This window comes from Microplitis demolitor, chromosome 7, assembly GCF_026212275.2.
Source record: "Microplitis demolitor isolate Queensland-Clemson2020A chromosome 7, iyMicDemo2.1a, whole genome shotgun sequence".
In the NCBI taxonomy this organism is placed as follows: Eukaryota; Metazoa; Arthropoda; class Insecta; order Hymenoptera; family Braconidae; genus Microplitis; species Microplitis demolitor.
In genome coordinates this window covers 4,088,396-4,110,467 of record NC_068551.1, presented here as the reverse complement: position 1 = coordinate 4,110,467, position 22,072 = coordinate 4,088,396, and the positions used below count along the sequence as shown (strand labels likewise).

At 25.3% G+C, this 22,072-nt stretch overlaps 1 protein-coding gene across 2 annotated transcripts in view; it reads right to left on the bottom strand.

Moving 5' to 3' along the window:
- The window catches only part of LOC103577066 (very low-density lipoprotein receptor), a 35,624-nt gene extending 13,636 nt beyond the window's left edge, over positions 1-21,988 (bottom strand). For both annotated transcript variants that reach the window (XM_014440247.2, XM_008557562.3), the window contains exons 1-3: positions 21,469-21,988; positions 12,194-12,319; positions 1,129-1,248 (exon numbers count right to left, since the gene is read on the bottom strand). In XM_014440247.2, the coding sequence (XP_014295733.1) occupies positions 1,129-1,248; positions 12,194-12,319; positions 21,469-21,571 (349 nt within the window). In that variant the 5' untranslated portion in view covers positions 21,572-21,988. The remainder of the gene's footprint in view (positions 1-1,128; positions 1,249-12,193; positions 12,320-21,468) is intronic.
- Between the last annotated feature and the right edge of the window lie 84 nt (positions 21,989-22,072).

Genomic DNA, 22,072 nt, shown 5'->3' with positions numbered 1-22,072 from the left:
TCTATTTTTTCGACTGTTAGTTTGAAATAATAATTTTAAAACAACGTGTTTATGGTAAGATAAATATTATTATAGCAAAATAAATATAAAAATATATATGTTGGAAAATACTTGTGATAATATATTTAGTATATGCTCTTGCTGCTGAATAAGCTAAACAATTTTACTATCTCCGCTGGTCTCGGGCTGCTATTGTACGCTAACTTTGAATTATATCCTGCAGATATAGTTATATATGTGCTATATATATATGTATCATGTATGGATTTAAAAGTATAAAGGGAAAAAAAAGTTTTTTTTTGTGTACTCTTGACATATTGAATTTTTTATTAATGAAAAAATGTAAAGTGCTCGGATGTATGGTTTGATAAATGCAAGTGCGTGTTATAATTGAATTTATCTTCTGTACTGAAGGTTAAGTATGTAGTAAATATGTGTATATATATAGTTATCTATGATTTTTAACTGAAAGTTACACATGTATACGAAAATATATAGCTTGCACTTTGACATAGAAGATCGCTCGATTGGCCCTCGTTATCATTAACCCGGCTACTTCCTGCTTTCGTATTCTATGCAAATATATACCTCAGTATACATTTATACTGATATTTTATCAAACTTTATGTATCTACATTAATAAATTAAATAATTTTATAAATTAGAGCAAAAATTTTTCGCTTCATTTCATTACTCGTTTTTATTTTTATTTTTATTTTGATCCAGTAAAAATTTTGATCCACTGTAAAAAAAATTTCCGGATTCGGTGTAAAAATTTTGGTGTAAAAATTATATAAAAAATTTTTTTAATATTTAAATTAAATTAATGTAGTCCTTGATTAAGAAGTTAAAAATATTCAATGATCATTAATCAAAATTATAACGAGTAATTTAATGGTGTAAAAAATTATATTACACCGTATTAAAATTACACGGATAGATAATTTACACCATGAGAATTTTACACCACACCGAGAAAAGTTCTCGGGGGCCATTTTCACCCAAAATTTTTTACAGTATACGTTTGTATAAATATTAATATCACTAATAATTTTAAATAATTAAAAAAAAAAATTACGATTAAAAATATCAAAAAATGCAATGTGTAAAAAAAAATATTTAACTTACGGCATATAGCAGGATCCTCATCCGAACCATCATAGCAATCACGCTCGTTGTCACATTGCCAATTTCCTGGTATACACTTGCCGCTCTTGCACTTGAATTCAGTTTGGTTGCATGATTTTGCTGTAAATATATGATCATCATGATCAAAACCATACCCAATTGTCGTACAACACAATATTATTAAATAATAACACACGTAAAATAATAATAATTTATATCGTAACATTTTAAATTATTTATTTATTAAAACCACAGTCTACATTTACGTTGCCGAGTAAAAGAAAAAATATTTTTTTTTATTTTTCATTAATAAAATATTTAAAAAAAAAAACCGGAAAAATTTAACGCGTTGATGGTTCTGCGATGGGAGTCGCGAAAGCTGTAAGTCGTCGCCGCGTGCGAACCTGGCTTATATATAGCCTCGGAAGGAGGCATAACACACATGTATACTCTTAAATATATACATGTACATAACATACACATATATGTATGTGGTATGTGTATGGATCTATAGGGTGACGATGGTGTCGAGGTTTCTGTGTAGAGAAGCAGATCAAACGATCTATTATCACGCGCGCAAGGATCCTTCTTCCCCTAGGGACAGTTCAGGCTCCTTGAGTTTCTCTGATCCTTCTACTTGTCTATTTGTCTCTAGGTCTTTCAGTCTCAGTTTCAGACTCAGATTCCGATTCAGTCTCAGGTCTTAGCAGGTACCTGCTACTAAACTGAGAGTAAGAACACAGGAGTGATGTGAGGGTTGTATAAGAGCCTTTACTCTCTCGATCTATTCAAGTATAACCAACTTCAACTCTCTAAGGATTCTTGACGATAGTGTTGAGTATTACAGGCATGTCTATCGGTCAAACGACTTCTTATCCAACACTTTGAATTCTCTCAAACGTTTTTTACTCAGTAACTATCTTTTATCTCACATACATACGTGCTATTATCATTTATTTAATGTGATGTGAGAATGGTAATATTTAATATGAGAGCCTTTAAGACGAGATTAATCTATTCTATAAATTAATTAGTAAAAAAATAATTAGTACGATACAAAAATATATGTTATATAATGTTGAGATAATTAAAGTTAAATCATTTTTTTTATTTTACTTTTTTTAATCATCTGTTTATTTATTTATTTTAAAATGAGAGGTCAGTATATATTCTGGTCAACTGGGGATTTGCTGGATAAATGGAGACAATTAAATTGTCGAGATGAAAATTCGTTAATTGGTTTTATCGATAGCAGTTTAAATAATTTTACTTTTTTTTTAATATATTATTTTATGACAGTTTATTGATTCAATTAAATAAATTATTAATACTTTGTTTTGTTTATTTTTTATGATGAAAATAAACAGTAATTAAAAATTTTTATATGAAAAGATGGAAAATTTGGGAAAATTATTATTACGGTTAAGTAAACTAAAAATGAGGATTTATTTAATTTTGTTAAAAATTAGTCAAGTAATAAATTATAAAAATTACTCGTAAGATTGATTTTATTGTTTTGTATCACTAAATATACACGTTTAAGTTTTTAGCGGCAAATAAATTAAACTCAATTATTGGAATGTTTACTTACACTTTAATGTTTTTTTTTTTTAATTGTAATTAAATATCCAGAGGCCGATTATACCAACTACACCCTACGCTGTACTGATTTCCGCGATATTCGTTTAATGTAAATGAAATTTTAATTAAGTAAAAAAAGAAATTAGATCTAATGAGACCTGATAAGATTCTTTTTTTAAATTTATATTAATCTTAATAGATCTATTTACATTTGCTCAGGTAGATAGAGATCTAAAATTCAAAAGATTTTTATTAAGATTTGAAATTATTTTTAAAGTAAAAGCTCATGACTTTTATAATTTTATTCTTTACTTTATTTACTGTATTAATTAAATTACTGACGTTATTTGAATCCGAATTCACTCCGTCACTCGGAGTTAAAAAAAAATCACTCTGCATACGGAGTAAATTTAGAGTTTCTTTTTAGCGGATTTTACTCCGATTCGGAGTTTTTATATTAAAATAAACTCCCCTTTGGAGTAAATTTTATTGTGGACCAGAGTTTCAAAATTAAAATTAACTATCCTTCGGAGTAAATTTTATTGTGGACCGGAGTTTCAAAATTAAAATTAACTCCCTGTCGGAGTAAATTTCACTTTGAACCAGAATTCCAATACTAAAATAAACTATTCCCCTTTGGAGTAAATTTAAATCTGAACCGGAGTTTCAAAATTAATATAAACTCCCCTTCGGAGTAAATTTTACTCTGAGGCGGAATTTTAATATTAAAATCAACCTCTTTGGAGTAAATTTCACTTTAAACCAGAGTTTCAATATTAAAATAAACTACTCCCCTTTGGAGTAAATTTTATTCTGAATCAGAGTTTCAATATTAAACCTCTTCGGAGTAAATTTAACTCTGAACCGAGTTTCAAAATTAAAATAAACTTTCCTTTGGAGTAAATTTCACTCCGAGAAAATTAAGTAAACGTTCACTCCACAAATTTTTTACAGTAAATAAACACAGAAATTTAATTTTTTAAAAATACATAATTTACAATCAAAAATAACAATTTACCTATTGCCCATTGACTTCAATTATCATTTTTTTTTTTTTTTTTATATTTTAATTAGGGATGTAATGTCTAGATAACAAGATAAAGTTACACTGAAACTTTAATACCAGCGTAAGCTTTTTCTTTGTTATACTATTTAACATTGTAGATAATGGGACATATATTTATTATATTTTATGACATTGTATTAATATATAAAGCTTGGTTGAAATGAATAAAAATGATAAAATCAATGTTTATGAGACACTGAGTCTAAGAAAAGCTATAATACATATATATATATATATATATATATCGATCTTTACTTAAAATATATATACTCAAATAGTAATCCTTATGAATAGATAACTTTTATTTTATAACAATTTCCTAAAATATAAAATAGAAATAACTTAAGAAATTGCATTAATGTAAATAAATTAAAATTGATTTTTAGTAATTTTATCATCTAGTTGAAGAAATATCGGATGACAAGGTGTCAAGAAAATGAAAGAAACTTGATAAATTAAATATTATTAATGTCTTATAAACTGTACATCAGTAGGTCACTTCAAGAAATTCATCCGACGTAATTCTGAGAAATCATGAGCAACTCGTACAAATTTCTTAAGGGAATATTATGACCCGTTTACGTGAAGATTTCTCTTTCTTACATTTTAAAATAATACAAAAATATATATTTATATATATATATATATATATATATTAATGTAATAAATAAAAAAATGAAATTGAATTTTTTTAATTAATTAAATAAAAACATGTCGAAGTAAAGTTAATTATTTTTTTGTTATACAAACAAAGAAAATATAAGATGAAAAGAGCAAGAAAAATATTAAAAGAAACAATTTAAATATAAGGGTATTTTTGTGTAGATACTTCATAAAAGTAATGCATTGTATAACAGCATTCTTATGAATTCTTGGCTTAGTGTACCGAGACTTTATTTTTTAAGACATTGTTCCGTTGGTTTGTTTCCAAAAGCTCATACTTTATTACTATTTAAAAATTTATTTAATATTTACAACAAAGTAGAAGTTATTTCAAACATACAATTGTTGTTTTTAAAAATAAATTTTCAGTAAAAATTTTTAATATAATAAACTTATTAATTTTATATAAGTATTTTATTATTAACTTGTATTTAAATGGAATCGATAATTAAAAAAAAAAAAAAAGAACAAATATTTGTTTTAAAAAAGATAATCAAATTTATTAATCAATCAATTGAATTGCTCGACACGTGTCAGAGTTTTGTAAATGTGTGATGACTAATTTAGATTGAATGATTCGCAGATGAAAAATATTGCGTCATTAATCGTATGACGTACTGTAGGTTGCAAGCCAGATCACAAGAGTCGGGGTCGATATTTTTTTACGACAAGGACATTTTAAATGGAATTAAAACCGATCGTGTTTGTCGTCAAAACACAATGGGGGTGGAATCAAGATACGTTTAATCCATAAATTAATAGGTGAACGTTGCATTACATTGAATGAAACTAACATATTGGTATATTTATCAATGTATATATCAGTAAAAAAAAATTCGATAAAAGTCCGAGTTAAATTTTATATATTTTATAAATTTTAAATGTCACTAATTTTGAATTTTCGCGGTATTTTAATTTATTTTTAATTTTTCATTCGATTGTGATAATTAATCATAAAAATATATTTTATGTAAAAACGATTAATTGTAAGAAAAATTTATTTGAATATTTAATGGAAAATACTATTTTGAAGTGGGCCAAATTTTTTACTTTATGGAAAAATTACCGTTTCAAATATCAGCAAAGTCCCTCTACTTTGCAACTAAAAATTTTATTCTATATCGACGTTCTAATTAGCAAAGTGTCTAATTGATTATTTTTCGTAAGTGATTGTGTGCAATTTTCAGATACTAATAGTCAGAGAAAAAATCATTTGAGTAACCTTGATAAAAATACTATACATATACTAGATGTGGAATTAATTTTTAGATGAAAAAAAATTTTTAACTTCCTTTTTTTCGTGTAAATGGAAGATTTTCTGAAATGGAGTTAGACCATTTGCTAATTAGAACGTCGATATAAGACTTTTTTCAGTCTGTAACAGCGTTTCATTCATAAGAAAGTTTCGTTTAACTAAAAATACATCAAAAACTGTAAAATTTGATATCTATAACTGTAATTACTTCATTACAAAAAGTAGACTCAATTATTACAGTGCAAACATTTTTCCACCTCTTTTTTCCGTATTCCCGCTTAAAATTTAAAATTTTCAATAAAAGGGAAGTTATTGATTTCGGTCCGATTTACAAAACTCGAGTTTTCATCAGAAGTCGATGTTTTGAGGTCTCAGGAAACTATTCTGACTATTTTTAGATAAACATCACTCCTCGTCTGTGTAAACTAATTTTTGTCGTACGATATCTTCGCAACGAATCAAACGATTTGAACATTCGTTGCGGCAATCGAAGATCATCAATACCTAAAGTTGATAGATTTTAAACTCAACCAGCCGAGTGTTCCAAGTTATTTTAAAAATAAAAATCAAAGTTTTTTTTCAGATTTCATTACAAAATTTGTAAACCACCCGACCGATTTGCTTCGAAATTTAATCAAAGCGAAGTCTCAAAAATTTCTTTCGGTCACCGCAGAGCTCGTGTGACTCAGTCGATTTATTCCAAAAATACTGTCTGAAAAAAATTACTTTTTTGCAGTGAAATCGAGTTTTTTGAGTTTGATGAGTTCAAAACTTTACAAGTAATAACGTTTTCAAGTTCTTGGAGCTTAAGAATCATTTTTTTTTTTTTAAATAAATGTATCATATATTTTTATACACGATTGATTATCATTATATTTATGACAGAATAATTTATAACAATTAAAATTGAATAATTTTTGTTAATTAAATCATATGCTTTTAGTAATTATAATAATTAGTAATTATTACTAAAATTGGATTGATTAAATATTTGATTATCAACACATATATGTGTGATGATATTAATGACATATAAGCCATTGTAATAAAATATAAAATAAAATTTGCGTGAATCGATTTTTGAACATTTGATTCATTTTAATTTCAACAAATAATTTTTTACTGACCGTAAAATTATAAAAATAATCAAGAGTATTTTGAAAAAATTATAACATTTATAAAATTATTTTTATTCAAATACTCAATCTATTCTAGTATACATACTAAGTACTGATGAATTAAATACTATGACAACTAGTCTACCAAATAAGTATATGTAGTGTCATATATATTTCTCTAAATGGCTCTAAAATGCCGTTATAGTTTAGTTTCCATATAAATTATCCATATAAATTCCTAAGCTGTAGCATCATTGATTTTTATTCAAAGAGTTTTGTTAGTTAATAATAAAAAAATCATAAACTAATTTCTCAACTCATAAACTCAATAAATATTTTATTAAGTTTTAGTACCTGCACATTTATTTAGTCCATAAATATTTAAGTATTTACTTTTTTAACTTTCAAACAAACTCAATAATTTAAATCTTTAAATTTTCATAAGGAATAAATATTTTAAACTAACCGGCTTTGCATGAATTTTTTTGTAAAGTTTCAAGTCGTAATTTTATCAAGTAACAAGTAATTATTAGAATTATTTAACTAATTAAATATATTTTTTAAAATTATATATATAAGTTGTAGAAAATAAAAATATACTGATGACATAAACTTTTGAAATAGTTTTATAATTATAAAAAAAAATGCGAATAAAGTTAATTGAATTTAGACAGAATTTTTCTTTTTAGTTTTAGATATAATATAAATTTAGATACTTTTCACTAACAGTATTACGAAGAGCTATAAAAATAAAAATAATAATTATAAAGTTTTTTAAATACTGAATAAAATTATAAAATTATTACGATAGCCCGAGTGTTTCTTATCTAATTTTAAAATAAATTTTTTAAAATCCATTTTAGTTTAAAATTTAGTAAAATATTAAACTCGAGATAAAAAATAAAAAAAATTACGTTGTAAATTTAAATCTTACATTTCAAATAAGTATATCAATGCCCGTGTCGAAAAAATCTTTTCAAAATTGTTCCTGAAAGTGAACTTCCAAAATTAAGACAATTCTGAACGTTTAGTTGAACAATTTTTGAATTTTAAAGTAATTAAAAGTATCAGAAACTTTCAACTAACATGGACTTTTCTCGCGGGTTTTTTTTTGAATTTTTTTCAGCAAAAATTATTTGAATTTACAAATTTGTGAGTTTCATATTTAGTTCCAATCACTCGTTTTTTGGACTACTTTTGCACAAATCAAAAATTCCAAAAAAAAAAAAACTGACGTTCTCAAAAATTTCTAGTAAAAGTCAAATATTGCTCAAAAATATTTTCAAATCATTTTCATTTTTTTGCCTTATACCCGAATAATTCAAGTAAGAGTCAAAAATATTCAAAATTCATTTTTTTACGTTTTTCAAACCCAAAAAATTGTATATCAAATTATTTTTGTTCAAAAAATAATAAAAAACGCGCAGAAAAAACACGAGTTGCAAATTGTTTACTTTATAATTTTTTCAAATTTCAAAAAACGTCAAAGTTCAGAATTGTCTCAATTTTGAAAGTTGACTGTCATGTACGTTTTTGGAACAGGTGTGTTCTTGAAAAAAAATTAACTCTAATACAAAAAATACAATCTAATAATAATAATAATATTAAAATTTACGGAAGTTAAAAAATATAATAAATAGCAATTAATAATTAGTGTCGCATTCTATCAATCATTTAATAATATATTGCCGGAAGTTATATTGGTGAACCCAACAACCAATCAAGTGATTACAAAATATAACTTGTTTGGCTGGCGGAAATATTTTAACCGCAATAGTATGTCCACAGACATATCGATGGTCATCTACAATCTATATAAAATATCCCGTTTTGATAAATTTCAAAAAATATCAAAATTTTCATTTTAAAATCCATGATAACTTCCAAATCCAAATGCTTCAAAATTCAGTGTAAATCGAGTCAAATGTATGAACAGAACATATACATATATATATATATATATATATATATATATATATATATATATATATATATATATATATATATATATATATATATATATATATATATATATATATATATATAAGACAAAGCCACCTGATGACTTGACTCTGTTCAGTGTTTCTGGTCTTATGAATACACGTGTCGTGTATGCTCTGTTGGCTTTCACCGTAATTATATGGTATGGTATTGAGACGACTTAGCTACCTAGTGTAGTCAAGTATACAGCAATATATATACGTACACATACATATATATAAGTGTAGTACTAGTATTATTTTGTATATGTATTGAAGTGGCTGTGCACCTTACTTTAATATATACCCTGTGTAACTAAAGATATAAACGCCACCAGGGAGCTGGATAACCAGTCTCTGATGCAACAGTCAACATTGCCAGGCCTTGCACTATGAATTACAATAGCCAGGAGGTAGCATACAAGAGACGTACGGACAGCAGATGAGAATAGACAAGACACAAAAGGGCCATACTCAATGTTCAATACTCTCTGTACTTTACTCACCACCAAATTAAATACCTATTGTCAACCGAAAGCATATATCATATTGATGATAGATCGCGTGGACATCAGCTCTAAATCTGATACAACAATTGATCCTCATTCAACCTTCACTAATTCCCATTGATATAATACAGAGATAACAGATCTCTAGATGATAAAGACTGAGGATAAACTGGTGGAGCCGATGATCAGCTTAAATAAACATATAACAAGTCGGTGTAGAAAATGATTATCAATAATGATACTGAATACAAGAACGAGAATTGAGAAAATAAAGAATCGAGAAAAAAGAGAAAAACGAAGGCTAAAGGGCGTGACTACTTTTGTCTGATGCAACATCTCCAAGAGGCTGCGCGATGCACTTCACATATATACACGTATATATGTCGAACTTTGGAATTAAAATAAGAAAGAAAAAACAAGAAAAGTAACATAAAGACGCCTTACAAACTGGAACCTGGAACCTTTCATCATGTTTGAGATATACACGGAGTAAGATGGTATTCAGAGAATTGTCTGGGAATGTAAGAAGTATATTGATTGGTTCTCAGACTTTTGATTGTAATAGTTGTTCTTCCTCTGGTTTTAGTTATTTTTTTATTTTTGGTTTTGGCTTTATCTTACATTTCATTATTTGTTTAATCTTTTTTCTTGTTTGTTTTATTATATCAGATTAATGTATAAATTGGGGACTGGAGATTGGGTATAAAAAGGAAATGGCTTTTAAGGATACAAGAGTTTTTGAAGACTGTATAAAATAAATGGATATTTTATAATTGTAGATTAGTGTGATGTGTAGTAATTGCTGAGTGTGGTGTTGTATGTAGTAATGATGCGGGTTGTTGAGAATTTATAAAATTAATTTGTATTTAACTGTTTGTAGTGTTTAATAGTCTGTGTTATAGTAGAGAGTTATAGAATAGAGACAAGAAAAGACAAGAAACAAAGAGTGAAAGGTCGGATCCTCGACTCTTGTACCAAGATAACCTGATGAAATGAAGCTATTAAAGTAGAACGTTAAACGTTAATGCGTATTAATTTGTTGATAAAGATTTTTAAGTATACTCTTTATATATTTTATTTTTTTTCATACCCTTTAGTGTAATATTATTATTATTATTATTATTATTAATTTATTTAAGCTTTCGAATATATAATAAATTACCGGGAGAGATAAAAAATAAAATAATATAAGTTTTAAAAAATTATAAAGAAATCATGTCAAGACTAATATGCAGATTTGATATATAAATATATTTTTAAAATATTGTTGCTTTTTTGTAAATAGCAATATTGCTAAATATAGATTATTATTGATCTATCGACACATTAAAATGTATAATAAATTACCGGAAGAGATAATAAAAAATAAGCTTTAAAAAATTATGAAGAAATCATGTCAATACTATGCAAATTCTATTTATAGATACATTTGCAAAATATTGTTGAATTTTTTTCTTAATAACAATATTGCTAAATAGATTAATATTAATATTGTTATTATTTTTTCTATTATATTTTGTACTGCGCATGGACATGTTTATATTTTTGGCATAGATGACCTACTATTCATTCAATTTTGGTGTCTTTTTTTTATTAAATTGAAAAATCTAGGACCTTCACGAATATAAACTGTATACTGTAAAAAATCACCGGGGTGTCCAAGCGGTGTAGGTGTTAAAATCGGCGGTGTTAAATTTCAATACCGAAATCGGTGTGAAAATAACGCCGCCGCCGGTGTGAATATTCTGTACCGGTGTTAAAATATTTTATTTCGTGAATATTTTTACTTTCTCGATCACTATACTTGTTAATAAATTATATTTTTTTATTAATTTTCATAAAGAACTGACATTTTTTGTGTTTTATAATTTTTAAAATTAAAACTCCAAGCGGACGTAGTTTACTCTGCTTTTACACCGGTATTTTAACACCGCCGAATTACGCCTCCTACAACAATGTAATTTCATTTTAACACCACTCTTTTTACAATGTATACATATATATTTATATGACAATTTAATAATAACTATATTAATAAATAAATTTTTTCGGAGTAAATTCTATGTAATAATAGAATGGAACCGAAAAACCTTCAATTTATTATTATTATTATTATTATTATTATTATTATTATTATTTCTACTTGATAATTTTTATTATTTTATCTCAGTAAAATAAATATAAGTCTAAGCACTAGAATACTTAAGTCCTAAAAAATATGAAAAAACTTAAATATATATAATCGGATTAAATAACATTATAGGAACTCAAGTAAAAAATAATTTATACTCGATAAAATTAATATGTGAGCCTTTTAAAGTTTTGTATCGAGTCTATGTACAATTATTTATTTAATAAGTAAAATTGAACAAAGAGTATGTTGTAAAAATAAAATAAAAAAACCGCAAGAGTTATATTATATATAATGAAAAATTAAATAAAGGTGCTTTTCAAAAGGTCGATTTGGGTTAAGTGAGGTATGAATAAACGAAAGCTTACTCGTTCATTCAAGTGCGCTTCTTTATTGCACTTCTCTCGTTAAATTAAATATTCCTATGGGTCATCGACAGCAGTAATACATTAGACTGAAAAGCTTTAGCTCTAGCTACCGTGTTTTATTAAAGATCTTGTATTTGTAGTGTGTACAAGAGTTTTCTTTAATAACGACTACAATCCATGTAATAAAAAAAATTATAATAATAAAAGAACATGATAATTATCAAGTTTGTTTTTGTTTGCTGAACAAGCTTTTACAAGAAGCTTTAGCTAAACGATGTAGAAACTAATATTCAGTTCATTGTTACTTTTTATTTTATGTTATATAAATAAATGTATGCATAATTTACCGAGTAAGATATAAGATAGCTATATATATGTATATAAGTTATACTTACGTTTGCATATGCTTGGAATCTCATCCGAGTTATCTTTACAGTCGTCTGCACCATCGCAAACCCACGGCATAGGTAAGCAATTACCATTTTTACATTGAAATTGTCTCAGGGGACAAACTTTTTGAGCTGGAAATAAAAAGATAAATAATTATTACTATTTATTTTATGTTACATGAAAATTATTTTTCTTAAGCATGGATTACACTAAAAAAATTGCGGAGTAAATGTGGGACTTTATTTATTTGATCTCGGAGTAAAATTCACTATGGAGTTTATTTTAATATCGAAACTACTCTGTAAAAAATTTGGAGTGATTATGGATTTTAAATCAATCCGAATTCACTCCGTCACTCGTTCTGAAGTTTAAAAAAAATTACTCTTGCGGAGTAAATAGGGAGTTTGTTTTTTTAGAGGAGTTATTTCAGAGTGATCTGGATTTTATTTAAATTCGCATTCACTCCCACTCGGAATTTAAATATTGAACTCCCTCAGGAGTGAATTTCACTCTGGATTTACTCCACTAGTTTCTTAGTGTACAGTTCGGAGTCAAATTTACTCCGGGAAGTATTTTAATTCTAAAAGTCCAAATTGGATAATGCGGATTTAAATAAAATCCAGATTACTCCGAATCTCTCCACCGAAAAAGAAACTCCAAACTTACTCCGTATGCGGAGTAATTTTCTCAAAAACTTCGGAACTGAGTGAATTCGGATTTATATAAAATTTGAATTTACTCCCAATTTTTAACAGTGCAATTATTTATTTAATTTATTTTGAAAAAAAAAAATAAAAAAAATTTATTTTCTAGAGATTTTCCATTTGCAAAAAATCGTAGCATAAAAAATCTTTATTGCCGACAGTGCAGGAATGGGAAATATTAAGAGTTTTAAAAATTTTAGCGATACTCAATACAAGAAGTGTCAAGAGTTATCGATCCAATAAAGCAACTGCGCAAAATACACTTGGTGTCGCCATCTATCTAGTGCAAATGAGTTTCTTCTTTCGAGAGGAAAACGTGTGCATCAGTTCATATATGTATATATGTATATGTATGTGCATATTATCATTGTAATTCAAGAGTGTAAGTATTAGTGGCCCCTCGTGTATTTAGATCACTTGACTTTTTATGTCAATATACACGTGGGTACTCTAAACTTGCACGGTTTTCATATTTATTTGAAATATCGTAATAATTAATATGTATTTATACATTTATTAAATATAAATACATATACTGATACATAAAATGCAATTCTATAATATATAGGAACATAAACTAAAATTTACTATCGAAAACAAGTTTTGTTTGTTTTCAATAACAATTTTGTTGACAAAATTTAAACTTTTCGACTCTGCCAAACTCTTGACTTATATTTTATTCTGTTATATAAATAAATGTACTCAATTTATAATCAGAGTCATAAACAAACTAAATTTAAAATTTATATAATGATAGACGTCGGAAATTATTTTTAAAAAAAAAACCAATCGTAAGATTTCGTTGAAAAAAAATTTCAAAGTTCAAGTATAATTGTATTTTATTCAATTTAACTTTTAAAAGTTTATTTATTCTTTTCTTCTATTACTTATTATTGTTTCAGTCAACTAAAAAAATTCCCAATGTTTTTATTCTTTAAATTATTATTAATAATAATAATAAAAAAAAAAATTTTTTTTATTTTTATTTGTGAAAAAGTAATTAAAGTGATGGTGTATTCAAATTTATTTATTTAGTACTTGAGAAAATTTATGAAACTTCTTTTTTAATTAAATATTTTCTATTTGGTTTAAAAAAAAAATCGTTGGGTTTTAATATATATTAAAATATGTACTCCAATATTTTTTTTTGTTTAGCATTAAATGCATCGAGAAAAATTAACTGTATAAATTAAGAATGATAAGTAATATAATGATAAAGTGATCAGTAAAAATGATCATTTTAAATATTATTTTATTTATGATTAAAACGTGAATGTTTATAGGATAAGTATGAAAATTTATTGTCTATGCAACAAAAATTGATACACGGAAAAAAATGATTCTCAAAATTTGAATAATTTGTAGTTTATTTTCAACTTAAAATTAGAATATTTGACACTAATATCAAACCAGGATCATTATATATATTACAAAATGGCTATTATTTATATTAAAATTTGATACACAGAAGTGCAAAATTTGTAATTTCGTATATTAAAATTAATATGAAAAAGAATCGATAAATTGCTATCTGCAGTTATTACTATTCAAATAAACATAGAAAAATTTTAAAAATGAGCAACCGAAAAATTAGTAAACGTACATATTAATATATAAAGATCTAGTATACGAATTTTTCATTTTATTATTTACCAATTATTCGATATATGTATATAATAAATTAATTTATAATAACGAATAAATAACATTTTATATTAATTATTAGTCAATGGAATAGAATTTATAAAATAAGAGTTAAAAATTTTCGGTATTTTTATAAGCAACAAAATCAGTATCTAGTATACTAATTTTTCATTTTATTATTTACCACTCATTCGATTTATGTATATTGTAAATTAATTTATAATGATGAATGAATGATATTTTAAGCTGATAATTGATCAGTGATATCGAATTTATAAAATAAAAGTTTGTAACTTTTTCAATTTTCGGCTGGAAAACTCAGTATTTAAGATAGCAATTCTTAATTTGACCAATCATTACTTTTTAATAGATTATGTCATAAATTAATTAACCTTCACTAATAAGTCACGTATTATACCTAAAAGTAATAATATTTATTTACTTTTTGAAATAATTGATAGTAGTTTTTAGGAATCTACAAAAATTAGTAAACTACTTTGCATTAAGCACATAATAGTACTAATTATTAATAACAGATTCTACTTTTTACTATTATTTATTAATTTTTAATATTCCGTTTTTTCCGCGTATTTGAACTTTAAAAATCGTAATTGATATTTGTATCTAAAGATCGGAACGTTTTTCGCGCAACGAAAATGAGAAATTTCGATGTAAATTGACTGCTGAAAGTTGGCTTAAGAGGCTGTAATTTTCGGAGATCAGGATCCAGTTGATTTTTTATTTTTCATTTAATTTTTTTATTTTCATTCTGTAAAAACCGCCTCGATTTTCAGACTCATACTGATCCTTAGAAAATTTACGACACATAAAATTTATTATTTAAATGTTTAAATTCTCCATATTGACACCCGGGTTCAGATTATGATTTCAAACACTAATTTTTTTCCATGTATGTATGTCCAAATCGATAAAATCTATAGAAATAAAACTCGAAATGTACTTGGTAATTAGAATTTTCGATGGCCCATATTACCAAGTCTAATAAGCCCGCGGGGGAGTTTGAGTATAAAAGCAAAAAAAAGAAATATATAAAAGGAAAGAGAGTAAAAAAGTAAAAGCAAGTTCAGTTCCGGAGAGTAACTGCCACGATACGATTCTTTGCCCTCAACTTTTCCCCGAGCGTGAATTTATTCTAGCACTTTTTTTTTTTTTAAATAAATAAAATAAAAATATATAAAAACTGAAAATCCATCAAATTTGCACTTTCCAACCTCTTTAAACTATTTAGCACAATATCGCACACAAATATATAGATATTTATATTATGTATTATAAATATATAATTTATTATTCTACCAGTGTATAACACTATTATATATAAGTACGCTATCATGTTAAGTTAATTTATTTATTACATACGTATACGTACTATACCTGCAGTATTAATTTTATTTTTAAATCTCAAATGTCCGATGGACGTATTCCTGACGTATTACATTAATTATTTATCGAGGGTAAAATAAATTATTCTGTACAACAATACTGTGTTCGATTTCAATCATTCATGGATTTGAAAAAAAAAAAAAAAAATAATAATAATAATAATAAAATAAAAAAAAAAAAAGAGACAAAGCTCGTTGGTAAATAGAATTTATAAATGGATTGAAAATTAGTGTATTGTAAAATGACACTATATATATATATATATATATATATATATATATATATATATATATATATATATATATATATATATACATATATATATATATACGAACCAATATTCCCTTGTTCTGATAATTTGATACAAATATATACTGACAAGTTACAATTCTACACCCTAAAATACAAAGGTAACTTTTATATTTATGTATATATTGTTAAATTTACCATATATTATAAATTCAGTTCATTTATGATCCAACTCATGGTTGATTAATGTGTTCATCAGTAGAATAAACTTTATTTAAACATTTATAAATATTTAAGCCTAGCAAATTACGTTCATTATTCTCTTGTATATGTTACATACAAAGTGAATATATAATGACAAAAAAAAAATTTGTATAGTAGTTTTTTAAAAAAAATTTTTATTTTTAATTAGCCCATCTTTTTATAATTTGTATTTAAATTATTTTTGCTAATTATTTTTTTTTTAAATTAATTTTTTTATTTTAAATTCATTTCCGTGTTAAGAGCGAGATGAGCATATTAATTACGCATGCCCTTATGGTACTCGAGAAGCATTACATAAGATATTGATATGTTTGATCTCGGTGAACATAAAGCTTTTGAATTTTTTTTTTTTTTATACAAATAAGGAACGTATTAAATCATGAGTAAATATTTAAGCTAACCTTCATCAAAGAAACAGTCCATCCAATTCAAGATAACAAAAGATTTATTGTTGAAAAATTTAAATAATGAGTTTTTAAATTTTATATATATGTGTAGTTTTTAAAAATTAATTATAATCTTATTTGTAAGTGCAGATATTTGGATAAAAAAAAATATTAAGTGTCAAGTAAAGTGATTTCAGTCGCTTGATGTTTGCTTTCTTTAATGTATTCCAATAAAAAATCAATCGGTGTCTAGCCACGTTCGATTTAAACAGCTAATGCTCATATTACTCGGTGTAAAATTAATTATCGATTTCTGAGTCATAAAAAATATGAATAAAAAAATTTAATGAAATAATAAACTTGTCATACTTATCAGTATTAAACTGGAGTATTCTGATGAAAATTTAATTTAATTTATAAATTAAATAATGAATTTTAAACTTCGCGCTATTAAAGTAAAGTTATTTTTGACATATGCATATTTTTTGTCGTACGATAGCTTCAGAATAAATCAATTGAATGAAAAACGTTTTATGAGAATTAGAAGTGGCTATCAAAATTAAAATCTCATTGTATTTAAAAGTGACCTGACCAAATTATCTGAGAGAAAAAACAATTTTGAGAAATATTGGATCTTCTTCTTATAAGAAATTATACTATTGGAAATTTTCAGTCCAATATATTTTTAGCGCCAAAATTTCAAGATTTTATTCAAAATCATTTTTTTAATCGAAGAAATCTGAGCTCAACTCGAGATATGCAATTTTTTTTTTTTTTGAAAAACTGTAAATAAATTTAGATTTTCTTCTGTCAAGAAAATGATTTTTCAATTTTGAATTTGCAATTAAAAATTTAATAATTTTCATTGATCTACTTAAGAAAATTTTGTTTTTCCAGAAGTTTTTTTTTTCAGTAGTTTTAAAAAAATAAAAATAGAAAAAAGACTGAAAGTTAATATTTTTGATTAAAGAAAATTTTTTTGGAAACTAAATTTTTTCAGATGAAGTAGAAATTTCCTCTGACTAAGACAAATTCTCTTGGCTCAAGAAAATATTGACTTAGTTCTCGAAAAAATTTGTCTTTCAAAATATTTTTTTGACTCGATATCTTTTTTTTTGGCAGAAGCTTTGGATTTTTTAAAATAATTTATTTTCTGCATTAAATATATACAGGGAGGGCATGTAATTAATTAGTATTTTTCAAGCCATTATTAATTCAAAAAAGCGTATACATTTTTCCAATTACGCCTACAAGTGCAGCAATGAAAAAAGAAAAACATTTTAATATTTTTTTATCGTCCTTTGGCATTTTAACATCAACTTTTTTCTATATTACATCCTTTTGAACTAATTAATTTTATGCAATAAAAAAACGAAGTCATAAACTTTTAATTAAATTAGCATGTGAAAATTTTTTTCATTTTCATGACATTTACTATACAAACATTTAAAAATAAAATGGCATTAACTGACATTTTATACCAGAAAAAAAAGATTTTATCTCAATTAAAATCGTGCTTTTTGTGATTGACAGCAGCGTTTTACGGGATTTTTTTTTCTTTGTTAACTTTTCCACAATTGCCATCCCGCGATTTGATTTTTAAAAAAATTAAAACGTCCAACGACAGGACTTGCACTCTATTCAATAATTTAAAACAACTCACGGTAAAATTTATTTTTTAATTTAAATTGTTTTGTTTCATTCACTGGAATTTTATTTTTAATAAAAAAAAAACCTGTCATTTTATATAACTATCATTGAAAAAAAATTTTTAATACAAATGTTGTCAAACAAAATAATTGTACAAACATAAATTGTAAAAGCCCGTCAGTAAAGCACGAAAATAAACACATCCAATAAAAAATAAAATGTAGGATAAATTAAATACTTAATTCAATAAAAAAATTGTGGTATTAAAAATTCGTAAATGAATATTAATTAATATAAACGTTCATAAATTAAAAATAAATCCCGTCCTTTAGTCATCCCTTTATCAAAAATAATTTGAGTTTAATAAAAGTTAATAACGAAGCCATGTAGCGATGAATTTTTTAACCCAGAGTTCAATTATCGATTCTATCTCACATTTTTTTATTTCTAAAACTATCTCTTTAATAATTCAACAGTTATATTTAATTAACTATTAATCATCTCGATAATATCGTCACCGAAAAGTATATCTACATATTTATTTACAATTAACACCGCATGTACAAATATATGTGTAGATACATTTATTTTTATCTGATAAATAGTTTTAAAAAATTACATCAAGACTTTATTACGTCTATATATTTTTTTCCACGCTCTTCTAATTGGTTTAGACGAGGAGTGTTTACACACAAATTATCACCAATTAGTTTTCCTCTAAATAAAAAAACCGCCTTTTATTACCGTCTACTTAACAACTCAAACGTCATGTATACGTTTTCTATGAAATTATATCTAACACGTAAAAGAGTTCGTTGAGTTTTAATTTTTTCGTCATTAATTTTTACATCTACATAAATATATATATATATATATATTAGATGATGCCAAAAGTAGCAGTCATTAAAAATATTTATTCATTTTTAATAGACACAATAAATACTGACAGGTATAAAATTTAAAAAAAATGCGCGCGCGAAGAATTTTTAAAAATGATACTAAAGTTAGCAGACATTTAATAATTTTTGGATTTTTTTTTAGACGATATACTATAAAAAAAAAAATATGTGAAAAAATTGCACTTGTAGTTTTTTAAATTTTCTACATGTGCATTTTTTAGATTTTTTTTTTTTTTGCAATTAATTTTTAGAAAAACAAATCCGAAATTATTAATTGTCTGTTAACTTCAGAATCATTTTTTAAAAAATTTCTGTATATTTTGGACACTAAAAAATTGGAGTGATTACGGATTTTTATTTAAATTCAAATTTACTCCGTCAAGTTTCGGAGTTTTAAACAAAAATTACTCCACTTACGAAGTAAATTCGGAGTTTTAATTTTAAAATAAATTCCTCTTCGGAGTAATGATTTTGCTAATGGTAATGAACAGTAATTAAAAACACTAAAATTTTCAAATGTCAACTAATCAGCGTCGTTATTTTAAACTGTGTACCAAATTATTTTTCATGTTTGCTGTAAAAAGTAATTTGTCATTAACAAACAAATTTCTACTCCAAATAATATTTAAAAAATTCGCGCCAAAAAATATAAAACAAATAATTTTACTTTATTTATTATTATTATTTACCATTTAAAAATATTTTTCAGTTTCATCGATCGTTTAAATGCTGTATTGTGATATAGAGCATGAAATTATCAGCTTTAAAAAAATATTGAAATTATTATTTAAATACCAAGATTAAATTTTGAATGCTTCAATTAGCTTTACAGAATATTTTTTTCACCCCCGTAATTTTGTTACTGTCATTTTAAATTTCTGTAATTTAAAAATTTAAGCGGGAAAAAAATTTGAATGTTAACAATCTAAATAAATGATTTTTGACCGCGGGTATAAAAAAATTTCCTGTCAAATGACACGGTTTCCTATATATATATATATACTATACAATATAAAATATAACTTTAAAGCTTAACTTTTCATCGACGAATAAAGATTGTACCGAGATAGCACTTTTGCTCATCCCATGCTTTATTTTATATTTTTTTACTCCATCCATTCTCTTTCATTTTGCACTATCTGGCTTTCATCGTACAAAAAAAATATATAAAAAGCGTATTAACTTCATCTTTTGCTTTAGCGCTCGTACATAGATATAAAATATAGACGTATATAAATTAATATACATCATAACATCTATCCATAGTTGATAGTAAAAAAAGTATGTAACATGCGCACAGAAAATACCTCGTATATAAACAAAAAACAAGCGCACCTTTGTACAAAACAAAGTCGATTGCTCTATTGAATATATTTTAAAAATATATATAAGTACAAACGTGAAGAATTTAATAAAGTAACTAAAAATCCAGATGTAATCTCTATAAAGCTTTTGTAAATTGTCAAAGAGACATTGTGTACTTGTACTTGTATGCATTGTAGTACTTCCTGGAATTATTGAAATAAATTTTTATTTAATTCAAATAAAAACTCAGGGGATGTAGGAACCCACTGAACATAAAACTTGAGGAAAAAATAATGGGAGAAAATAAAAAGTAAACTAAAGCTATTCCACCCTCGCAACGGGTAAGGGGACGTTAAAATATATATACATATATAAAAACATATTGGAGATTGGATTGTCACCCTTGTGCTCATGACAATGATCCTAAGAATGTATTGAAAAAAAAAAAGAATAAATATATATGTATATATAATAAAGAAAAAGAATACGAACAAGAACAAGAACAAGGCCAGACATTGGCCAATTTAAAAAAATTCATTTTTTTATGGACAAGTATTTAAAAATTATTAACTTTAATTATTTGAAATATAAATTATTTCTGTGAAAAAATAATAATTTTAAAAATAGGACCTATTATGTAATTAGCGGATTACTCAATAGTTTTAATGTCATGTAGGTACTAGTGTTGTTTATAAAATAAGACCTAGTTAAAATAATAAAATGATGAATTAAAAATATAATTTATTATTATTAAATAATAATTAAATAAACTTACGATCAGTAGGGATTCCATCAGATGCTCTTGACGTTCCGACAATAAAAGATGATAAAATAAATGAAGACAAAAGTAAATACACGCGATATGGATAAAGCTCCATAACCCGCCCTCGCACTTCACACCCACGTTACACTTTTTAAATTTTATTTATTTATTTAACCAGTAGATATTTATGAATATTTTTTAATATTACGGTAAATAAATAATCATCAACTGTCTAATTTAACATTTAAATTTAAAAAATATACAATAAGTTGTCAAGTGCATGTACCTGCGTATAGATATTTATTTAACGATAATAATAATAAAATAAATATATTAAGTGAAAGGTTATTTAAATTATAAATAATTGTCTATATTATAAAACGCACCGGGTATTTGTGAGGGCGTTTTACGTAAATTATAAACGATAGCATGGAGTACCCGGTTTGTATTGAATGTAATACACGATTACCATCGTAGTAGTAATTACAACCAACAAGAGGAACGACAACCGTCGAGGACGACGTTTCTCTCTCCCGGGCGAGACAGAAGTCACTGATATTCTGACGCACCGACATCGCGCCACCTGCGCGCGCAATTTAAACCTCTCTCTCTTTCC